Below are 11,709 nucleotides of genomic sequence, written 5' to 3' on the forward strand. Positions count from 1 at the left end.
AAATATTGTAATATTTCCTAATCATTGCAACATTACCGACTTTTTTATTTTTTTATAGTGGCGCTATCTTAAGTTAACTAAATGCTACATAAGACTGCGAGAGAGCTGGATTAGCAATAAAATATAGTGAGATTGTTGTTAACTTTTTACCGTATAAAGACAACAGCGCGAAAGTGCTATAATAATTGCGTTCACATGTAAATTCCATGCCAAATGTTCGCTAAAATGCACTCCAAATATTTTAAATGCAGTAACACGACCAATAGATTCATTGTCATTTACCAAGGTGACATTATAATCAAACAAATTATGCTTTCGTTTTTTCTTTTTGTTTTACTGACATTAAGACGTAAATTGAAGCGTTAGGACGAATCATAAATACGTTCCATTTCGTGTTGCATTGATAATATGTCATCTTTTATTTTGTCTACTTTAACATGCCGTTGTAGTGTTGTATCGTCGGCATATTGAAGATAAGTACTTGGTCCATTGTTGCTTAGCAAAGTACATAAAGATTAAAAAGAACAGGACCGAGTATGCTACCTTGAAGGAGTGGTTCACTTAAAATTCATTAAATTTTTCTTCTTTAAATTTTGTTTTAAATGCTTAATATATTTATAAAAGTATATTTATTTTTCTTTTTAACGAAAGTTTATGCAATTAAGGCCTAATATGCATAAGTATTTTTACAGTGGTTTTAAACTAATTAAATATTCTGACATCATTGGGGCATATGTTGAAAAAAACAGCATGTGAGGAGATAGTGTCAAAAGGTTTAAGAAAGTGAAAGTTTAAACGAAATTAAAAACAACATTAAAAAGACAGCAATTTTCTAATTAAAATGGGCTGGTGTGTTGTTGTTGGTTGTAGTAATAATACTTTTACAAAAAATAGAGAAAAAAATATCAGTTTTTTTCGTTTTCCGTCAAATATTACCTTGAAAAAGAAATGGTTAGCTAACATTAAAAGAGAAAACCCACCTAAAAAGGCGAAGATTTGTCATCAGCATTTTGAGAATTCATGTTTTACAAGAGATTTACAGGTCTGTATAACACATATTAAATTGTTCTAACTTTTGAAATAAAACTATAATAAGTAATTCTTTGTCTTATTTAGAACGAACTTCTTAACAAACCACTCAGACGTTTGCTCAAAGATGACGCTATTCCAACTTTATTTCCTCACAACTCAGGAAAACAACCACAAAAGCGAAGATCCAGCGTTCTAAGAGAGGAGACTGCAGTCAAACGAAAACTATGTGAAGATGCAAATCATTCACAATGAAGAAGTAGAACACTTGGAACTTGAGATGAATTCTAAAGGTACACAAGCTGACTTTACACCTGGATCAAATTGTGTATCTACTCAAACGGAAAAACAAAGTAACGCAAATAAAGTGAATGTTGCAGTTCAATGTGATTATAAGCCCATTCAAGTTGCAGCTAATAATGACCTTGGTGAAATCACTTGTAGCAGTGATTCAGAAAGTAGTTACACCGAAACTGATTGTGAGTATCTAAATGAAAGTGAATATAGCAGTGATCATGAATATAATATCAACACGCAAGTTCCCCAAAAAGCAGCTTTCATAGTATATTGGTCATCATTATTGGTATTCTTTCAAAGATGTTTAACTTGTTCAATGCCTGCTTTCGTGAAATGCTTCAGTACAAAGGGTTCTCAGCTAATGGTAAAATTGCTCTGTGTGAATAATCACAATAATACCTGGAGGTCTCAACCAATTATCAATCGGTATTTACAGGCAAACTTAACGCAAGCAGCAGCGGTACTTTTTAGTGCAAATACGTTCAAACGAATAGCTAAATATTTCAACCTTGCAAGCATTCAATGGATAACTAAAACTAGTTATTACACAATTCAAAGAAAATTCTTAGCAGGAGTAGTGCATGAAAATTATTTTAGAATGAACACAAAATTAATAAATGAAATAAAATTAATGGGTCCATGTCATCTCAGTGGCGATGGAAGATGTGACAGCCCTGGCCACAATGCAAAATATCTTACTTATTCACTAATGAACCAGAAGACCAATGAAATTATTGCATTATCAATCACTCAGGTGTCTGAAGCAGGGAATTCTTACAGAATGAAAAAACTAGGGTGTACGAAAGCTCTTACCTACTTGAAGAGTCAAAACACTGTAATAGAACAGATAACAACAGATAGGCATAAACAAATACGAAAGTATATAAGAGAAGAACAACCTGATATTATCCATCAATTTGACATTTGGCACTTTTGCAAAAACATTAAAGCAAAACTTGTAGCTGCCAGCAAAAAATCTTCCTGCAACATTATCCAGAAATGGATAAAATCTATTTGTAATCATCTATGGTGGGCGTGTGCTACTTGTAATGAAGACGAGGAGCTTTTGCGTGAAAAATGGATAAGTGTTTTATTTCATATCCAAAACAAGCACAAATGGACAGGCAGTAATAAGTTCACGAAATGTGAGCACCCTCCTTTGCCAAGAAAAAAAGCAAAAGCTAAAGAATGGATTAAAGCAAATTCCGACGCATTTCTTGCTTTGCAGTCAATAGTTTTAAATAAAACGCTATTAGCGGACTTAAAACATCTTACAAGATTTTCTCACACAGGTACATTGGAAGTGTACCATTCATTGTACAATAAATGGGCACCAAAAAGTCAACATTTTTCACATCTTGGAATGATCACTAGAAGCCAGTTGGCAGTTTTAGATTTTAACAAAGGTAGCAACTTGGAACAAGCAACTACAAGTGGAGGAGAAAAAAGATATAATGTTAATTTTTCCAAAATCACTGGAACATGGTCATCAAAACCAATTAAAGCTGATAAAAACAATTCATATTTGCACAAAATGGTTGAACAGACCCTTGAATGCGCTTCAAACGGATTGACACTAGAGCTTCCAAAAGTGCCACAAAACCTGCCAAAGAACATTGCTAAAACTCCCAAGCCGAACAAAAAGGAGCTGATCACAAACCAGGTCTCTAGATTTCAGAAATAAAACTATTTTTTTCTAGACATTTATATTTAATTCACCATATTAAATATAAAGATGACACAAGTCTTAAATTTCCATGTTAGTCTTTCTTTCCTTTGGAGTAAGGAACATAATTATTATCAAGCTCTGGATATAAGTTTCGTAGTTCCCACAAGGCACAAGACGGAATAACACGTCGATTTCCTTTCCCCAAATGTTGGTACAGCCACCATGTAAACTGTTTGTATGCAGCATATCGCATTGACCTATTTTTTATGTTTTCTTCTAAATGGTCTCCTTTTGATTCGTGTAATCCAACAAGAACATTTTTTAAAACGTCTTAAATTGGTCTAATTGTGTTACACATAGTTGCTGCTCAATTTTGTCTTGCAAAGCCCCAACTTCTTGGCAACACAAACAATCAATATCTCTTTGCTCTACTTTACATTTTCCACAGGTGCACCACTCTGTATTTCCAGTTCTTGTCTTTTCTTCTGCTGAAACTTCATCATTAGTTAAATCTAAAAATTCTTCCTCGTCTGAAGCTGCCGACTCAGAGGAAGAGATATCTATTTCTGGTTCAAAAAGATATGGTTTCAACGACTTCATCATTCCTTCCATTTCTTCAACATCTTCATCTTCACTTTCTTGTTCAAAAAATATTTCATCATTTGAAAAATTTTCTGAGTCAGACAATTTTTAAGTATAGTTTAAGTGTGGGTTGTTTTCTGTTTTTAAACTCTTTTCAGCACATTTCTTTCTTAAACATTAACACATATGCCTCAATGACGTCAGAAAAAAAGGTTTAAAAAAATAGCTTATGAAATTGGTTCAAAAGATCAATTGTTATGAATTATTTATTACTTTAGTAAAAGTTTTTTTGTTTTCTTTACGTTAACAGAATCAGTTACACATGAATTTAAAAAAAATTTTTTTTGACTGAACCACTCCTTTGAGGTAGTGCAAATTTTACAAACAATTTCTGCGATACTTTATCGTTAACCTGCACAAACTGGTATCTATTACTGAGTTAATCATCAATTAGTCTAATAAAATGTTTCGAAAAACCTAATTGGTGAAGATAGGATAGTCAACAGTGTCAAATGCTTTAGAAAAGTTTGCAAATATAGAAAGCGTGATTTCACCCTTCTTCATGGCATGTAAAATATTATCTTTTAGTTTTACCAAAATAGTAGTCGTAGAGTGTCCTTTTCTATATCCAGATTGTGTTTAGCGGTAGACTGAGCTTTTTTCGATGAAGACAATGATTTGCATCAATATAATCCCCTTGAATACTTTGGGGTACGACACTTACTGGATGGTAGTCAGCCAGATTAGAAGGATTTGTTAGTTTAGGGATCGGACAAATACAACTAATTTTCCATTGCTCTGGAAAGGTGAAATTTTCAATACAGTAGTTAATAATGTGCGTTAACGGCGAGGCGATATAGTAAGCAACATATTTTATATACCTTGCGGGAATATTACCAAATCCCATTGAGCAGTCAAGTCATAACGATCTAATTGCATTTATAACATTGAAAAGAGTTAGGTTTATTAGAAGAACAGTTTATCTGAGCAGTTGTTGTCCCTGGAAGGTGTTCGTTTATTCCAGTTGTTTTTGCAGCAATTCGTTAATGGCAACAGGATTTACATTTAAATTTTTCGGATTTGGGTGAAGAATTTTGTTAATGACTTTCCACACATCTTTTGTGCTTTTATTTTTAAGAAGTTTTCTCAGAAAAATTGATTTAGTTAACCTTATCTCCTTTTCAAGCTTGTTACGAATAGATTCCATTGTATGTAGTGTTGGTAGTCCCACGTACTTCCTTCCTTAACCCTTGGACACTGTATAAATGCTATATTTTGATTCGTTAAAAAAACAATGAAATATAATTATGTGTGAAGTTTTCGTTATGAAATACTTAAGCTCGTATGGTCGCTGATAATGTTTCTAACGGTTTCTCTTCTTCACTAAGATGCAGGCAACAGACGTGTTGGTAGCAAAAAGAGTTCCTTTAAATTTTCGAACCAGTGGAAACTGCCACAGAATGAGAAGTTATGCACTCCGTTTCCCATAAAAGAAGAAGAAATGTTTATGCTGCTGAAGCAAAGGGCTGAGGAAAAGGTAGCTGATATGTTTTTCCACTTTTGCTGGATTGGACGACGAACCTATTATTTGGTGAAGTGGCTTCCTTGGGATTGCTTTTGGGAGCCTAAAGATAACATTTTGGATCACCGATTATTAGAGTAAGTAGAGTTTTCACAGAGATGGAGCAAAGCTGTAGACAAAAGATGTGCTGTTTATCACTTGTTTGTTTTCTAAAACTTGTTATCTTGTCGCATAAAGTTACATAACAGTTACACAACATTATATAGATTTAAATAAATTAGGATTAACTGTTTAGTTAGCTAACTAGCTGCCGAACAAATTACAAAGTAATAGACTACTTATTTTCTATATAAAGTAGGTCGTAGCTGCAGTGAGGAAAATCTAATCAGTTAAGTTCTAAATAAACCCAAAGCTATATATGTATATATATATATACGAACATTTTTATATATATTCTTCAGTCATTGGAGTGAAACATTTTTATATTTTTTTAGTCATTGGAGTAACCCCCTAGTCTGAAGCAAGGGAAGTTTAATGTCTTGGTAGAAAGATTAATTTCTATCTTTGAGTCTGCAATAAAGGAGAGGTTGTCTTCTTCGAAATATCTCGATTTCTCTATCCATATTTTTAGGTTCCTATTTTTAGGGAAGGGAAGTGTTATAAGAAGGTTTTTACTTCCGCGAAGACTTTTGCCTACCTTGTTTTACTAATGGTTGGGATGAGGTTCTAATTAATAAACGAGGTACTAAGAGGATTGCCCATTTTCTAGTGTACATGAAAGTTTTTTTATCTAAATCTACTCAAGTGTATTCTTCAGATGGACAGGATAGTATTAAGCGAAAGAAACGGCGTCTTGTACAAAGGTTATTGGTTTACTTTCTAGAAGAAGACAACCAAATTCTTGAATTTCTTTTAAAGAGATACATCTCATCACAAACACAAAGTTCCAAACAAAGAGTGAGCAGTAGAAAGTAAAATTCAAAGTTTAAGCAACATACACATCTTTATAAAAATCAGTAATTTACTGCAAGTAGCAGTATTGAGTCAAAAACGTTTCTCACCAAATAATGTATATGTTATGTGGAATGTTGAAGCACTGTCAATTAAAATTGCTTTCTGCATACGGTTTGTGAAAATTTGTCCGGTGGCAGCTTTGTAAATGTCACCTGGCTCCTTCATTTTCATTTTTTCTCTATTCACGTTTGGTGGTGCTGAAATTTTTTTTGACAACTTCTGCTTCATTGGTTGCCTCGATTTTATCTAAACTTGCTACCATAAGGCTTGATGATGTGCAAGTGTATTCTCTCTTGGTGCGTTTGAAGCCACTCGACTCAAGCTTTCCTATTCTTTTTTCCACCTGCAACATATTGACTTGCACGCACTCCATCTGTTATTCTTTCGCAAGAAAATATTGCAGAAGTTATCATTCTTTTCTTCTACTCATTTAAAAAAGGAAATTTTAAGGGATTAATTTTTTTGGCATTCGGTAGTTTAAAAAATTTTTATACGTAACAAACAAAGGAGCAAGGTGCGGAACCTTACAAGCGATTCAGGAACATGTTTTACCATAACATGAATACATGGTGTTATGGGTATGACCAGTTATAACCGCCACCTTTGGATTGCCTGCAGACATTAAAATATTTAGTGTTTTTTGTTCGTGTATTTAAAACATTTCAATTTAAAAATGATATTTTGATATGTTTGGCACAAAAAAATGGTGAAAAGTTAACAATATCATTTCCCTTAAAACGTTTCCCATCAATGGTGGAATCTTAAGAAGCATTTTCTTCTTTTTTGTACCCATTTCCCAATTTTTTTTTATCTCAACAACTTTATATTAACACCAATAGATTACAAAATGGTTGGAAGCTTTTGTAGCTTGTCTGTTCGGTGTTTCTAAAGATTTTTAACCATAGTTTTTACTTACAATTCTTGTCTAAATTACTTTCATTAATTCTTAAGCTCTTGATTTATACCTTGTCATACAACACATTCTCTGGGCAAAATATACTAATATAGTATAAGTGTATTCCGTCCTTAGTAATACATATACGGTATATTTACGGCAAAGTCAATTAATACATACACAGTATATTTACAAAACGGAAGGTGCCATTATGGACAGCAGGATCAATCCTGCCAGCGTAGCTAGGGTTGTTGTTATCAGGTTATTTTTTCGATGAACAAGAAGTTTCTGCACGTAACGAAGCTAGCTAGTTTAGCTATTTAAATTTATTTTAGCTAACTCATGTAACTGCCGGATAAGCTAGCTAGTGCAGCTAGTATAGCTAATGTAGTGGGTTTGCTGTGTACTGGTGTGGCTAGAGCTAGCTAGCTAGCTAGCTAGCTATTCTTAAGTCTCCAATAATGCTCACCATACTTTATATATTAGTTTTCGGAAATTATTTTAGCCAGGACATCCTTCTTCACTTCTTCCACTCCCTCCCTCCCCATCACTAATAATATTTTTAGGTTTTTGCCACCATCTAGAGCCCCCTGAGAGGGTGACATATAATACATAGCAACTATTTGGTTTTCCATTATAATTAGCTAGCTGGCTATACTAGCTTTTATTGTTAAGGCATAAAATTGAGTGAACTCAGAGATAACACACAATTGAGGAATCCCCCAAATTCCACATTTATAAAATTATATATATATAGCTATATATAGCTATATATATATATACTATGTATTTATAGACTGGGGGATTCCCAGCACTTTGCTAGTTCATTTATATACATAAGTGGCACACTGTTGTTGCACATCTGGTCACTATGCAACGTTACTTTTCTCTATTTTTCTAATTCTACATTCATGAGAATGATTAATTTATGACCAGGCAGTATGAGAATCCTGATTATATAGCTAGCTAACACCCTGATCAGGGGATATATTTACACCAAAGTGTAATTTTATATTGGGTGGGGTGTATACCGATACACTTCAACTTGCAAAGCTGTTTGAACATTGGGGTGAATAGTCTTTTTTGATTTGCCCTGAATGAAATCCTTGTGGATTTTCCCGGGAGGATCTTGGTATATATCACGTTTGTGTGTGGCAAAATATAAAGTTTGTTTTTGTGATCATTTTGGTTCTGCAAACTTCACACATTAAACAGAACATATATATATATTTTTATTTTGAAGTATATATATTGACGGAATGGACAGGAAGCTCAAGAAACATGAAAAGGGAGAGGGGTCGTCTTCAAATGTACAAAGTCAACAGATATTATTGGGGGTGATTAAAGAAAATGAGGAAAAAGAAAAGGTAAAAGAAATAGAAAGAAAAGAAGTAAAGAAAATAGAAAAGGCAAAGAAAGCAATGGAAAGTGCCATTGTTAATTATTCTAAAAAGTCAACCAAAAGGAAAAAAAAAGACAGTTGGTATATTGCTGGAAATGCAAAGGTGGAAAATAAAGCTGTCAGACGTAAAGGGGGTCCAAGTATTAAGAGACCTAATCCTTTGTTACAAGGTAATAAGTATATATTCACTAAAGTATATATTGAATAGAAAATTTATACACAGAAAGAAGATAAGAGCACTATTTGTTATTGTTACTGTTGTTTTGTACATTATATTTTGTATATATATACTATTTATTCTATCAATTTTTTAAATCTTTTTTTAAACCATGATTTGTTTTAGAATCAAGTTCAGAAGAAGACATTAGTTCGAGTGCTGCCGTTTTTGGTGACAATGGAGAGAGCAACGACTCAAGTATCAAAGGTATGTAATATAAAATATTAATAAAGCTAACAAAAAGTGGAATGGGTACAAGGGATATTGGTTCAAATCCAATTCATCTAAACCAGATGGTAGCTCAATGCTAGAGCATTGTACTTGCCTTTTCACACTGATTGCACATTTTTTTGACAGTGGTTTATATGTATGTAGCACTAGATCAAATGTTAGAGGCAATATCAGCTGTGTCCACAGAAGATAATGCATGGAATATCCGCATTTCAAGAGCAGAATCTAACTGGGCAGATGCTAGACAGACTTTATTGTCGAGTATGATGGAACGTGAAGTCCTTAACACAGATGTATGCATGAATTGTGGAAAAAATCCAACTTCGATTGTATGCAATGATTGTGCACCTTACTGCAACTTTTGTGTGGCATGTGATTACGCGTTGCACCAAATGGATCCATTTCATAATAGAAAGGCTTTTAATGGAAACTGTTATGTCTCGTTCGTGCCAGAGAGTCATTTCATAATATGCAAGTTATCACCATTGGTACGCCCTGTTGTTTTACTGTAAAGTTAGGAATTGATGTAAACAAGTCGGTGTGATTTGTTTTGTTTTTTTCTATAGAAAAAACGTTTTCCCTTCCCATGAGCAGATGTACACAATGCCATCATCGCTGCAGTCAGTGTGAAATCCAAATGTCCGACAGTTTAATCGCAGTTATCACCACAAATGGTATTATGCAATTCATCTATATTGTCCATATGTAATATTTAGTACTGTTTTTGTAGATTATCTCCTCAGTTTTGGATATGATATAATTATTCCTTATCTTTCTGTTATTTTTATCAGGAAGATTTGATTTAAACAAGCACTCTGTGCATTGCTGTCAATGTGATCATCTAACTGATCCATTCACCCTGCCATTTCTGATACAATCAAGATATTGGCCGGCATCCTTAAAGCATATCAACTGTGTGTACCAAGAAAACTGCTTTGAGATGTGGGATCGATTTTCCAAAAGAATGCCTGGTTCATCTCTCAATAGCTTCACCCGCAGTCTTAAAGACATTTCGAGTAAAAACGGGAGGGTTAGTGTTGAGAGACTGATATTTATTCAAGCCTTCTCTTTGTCTGTATAAAATGCGAGAGCTAAAATCACAATATTAAAATTTGATGAAGTTTTGTTTTGCTTTAGTTTTCCATTAGGCCAGAGACACCTTCATTTATTTTTAGAAAAATGTTGTTAGCCCTGTTTTGTTCAAACGAACTTACAGAGAGTGGTGTTATATTAATTATGAACTATCGAAAGTGGAAAGGGAAAACTTATTTCAATGCCTATCATGTTATAATCAACAACATTCTTGTCACGTTGATGGAAACAGTAAATTATACCGATATAAATCTTCAGGGCGGTATGTTATCACTTTTGTTTAATTAAGCGAAGTACGTTATGCAGAACATTTTGTATAATAAATTTAAGTAATGTCATGTGTTATATTTATTCAGAGCCTCTGGGGAATCTTATTATCAGGGATTGTTTTTTGCTAAAAACGTAGCTGTTGACGCTCATTTAGACTTGTTAAATTTGTACAAGAAAGGATCTTTTACGAAGGTATTTACCTTTTGCGCCAAACTTTTAACTCGAATTAATGTGGTTTTGAGCTTGATTGTAGAGTATTGATTTTGACTTTGCTTTCAGCAACCAGTACATTGCGGTAATAGTACCCTCAAAGCAGCTCAAGATACAATTAGGAAAAAAGCAGCTCTTGATGAGACTGGCCTTGAATACTGCGTATGCCGACATGGTGTAGCACAGAAAGCTGTGAACATGTTCAGAGGAGAGATAATTGGTTATGCTCACTTTTTGCAGAAAACATTTATGATAGAGCAACATACCCAGTTTATGTGGTACGATGTGATGTGCAAGTACTGGGTGTGGTTAAAATCTAATGACCCATTTCTTGCAGAACAAATGCAACCAGCTTTATCAGTAATGCATGGGAAAATCCACAAGCTTTCCTGTCAGGTGTTATATTCTGCGATTTTTATTGCATAATAGTATTCTTGTCAATGTTTAATGAAAAGAAATGTACTTAATGACTGTTGTTTGATGTCTTGAAACAAAATCAAAAGAGAAACATTCTTAATTCACGTAAATATTATTGGAACTATCTCGTCTCATTCTTATGTTTAAATCATAGCGTTTATTTTAATTTAGATAAAATGGGGAGGAAGGTGGCAGGTTGGAGCAGCAATGTCTACTGGAGAGGAGGCTGAACAAGTCAATAGTTACCTTTCACGTATCGGTAATGTCACCAAGTACATGTTAAAACAAAGTATGTGTTTTATATAGTTATTTCTTATTAACATTGCCAGCCTAATTGCTTTGCCAAAATAGTTACCTACATTTGTGGAAAATGACATAACTACGTATGACGTATCTATGTTTGCTTAGACCGCGAAGACTACATTACAGAATTCGCGATGGACTGAAACGAGCATAAAATTGATCTTTTACCTGAGTCATTATTTAAAAGATGGAAAAGAGTAGGTATTCCAGTGCGAATAAAGTTAGAATTAACGTATAGACTTTTTCATTGTTATTTAAGTTGCATCCTTTCATATAATCATTTAGGCAAAAGAGAATATAAAGCGTTGTGAAGAAATGACAAGATCTTTATCGCAGGAAAATAACATAGATATTTCGGACATTTCACTGCAAGGTTTAATTGAGGAGGTGAAATGCTGGGCAGCAAGTACGATTTCGTCAGTTATTGCTCTATGATTATTGAATTGATTTGTTCTATGTCACAACTTATGACAAAATATTTCTAGGTACAAAAACAAGCACGTCAATTAGTGATAAAGATTTGTGCGTACTATATCGGGTTCAGTTACTACGTAACGGT

General features: G+C 33.7%; 1 protein-coding gene across 1 annotated transcript; it reads left to right on the plus strand.

Moving 5' to 3' along the window:
- Positions 1-564: 564 nt before the first annotated feature.
- On the plus strand, positions 565-3,076 carry LOC130624187 (uncharacterized). Its single transcript, XM_057439754.1, has 2 exons — positions 565-1,042; positions 1,117-3,076. The coding sequence occupies exon 2, from the start codon at positions 1,265-1,267 to the stop codon at positions 3,008-3,010; it is 1,746 nt and encodes a 581-aa protein (XP_057295737.1). The 5' UTR covers positions 565-1,042; positions 1,117-1,264; the 3' UTR covers positions 3,011-3,076.
- The last annotated feature ends 8,633 nt before the right edge of the window (positions 3,077-11,709 follow it).

This window comes from Hydractinia symbiolongicarpus, chromosome 13 (genome assembly GCF_029227915.1).
Source record: "Hydractinia symbiolongicarpus strain clone_291-10 chromosome 13, HSymV2.1, whole genome shotgun sequence".
NCBI classification, from domain to species: Eukaryota; Metazoa; Cnidaria; class Hydrozoa; order Anthoathecata; family Hydractiniidae; genus Hydractinia; species Hydractinia symbiolongicarpus.

What these genes read in the sequence shown, in the direction of transcription:
- LOC130624187 (XM_057439754.1), top strand. Translation starts at nt 1,265, where the DNA reads ATGCAAATCATTCACAATGAAGAAGTAGAACACTTGGAACTTGAGATG.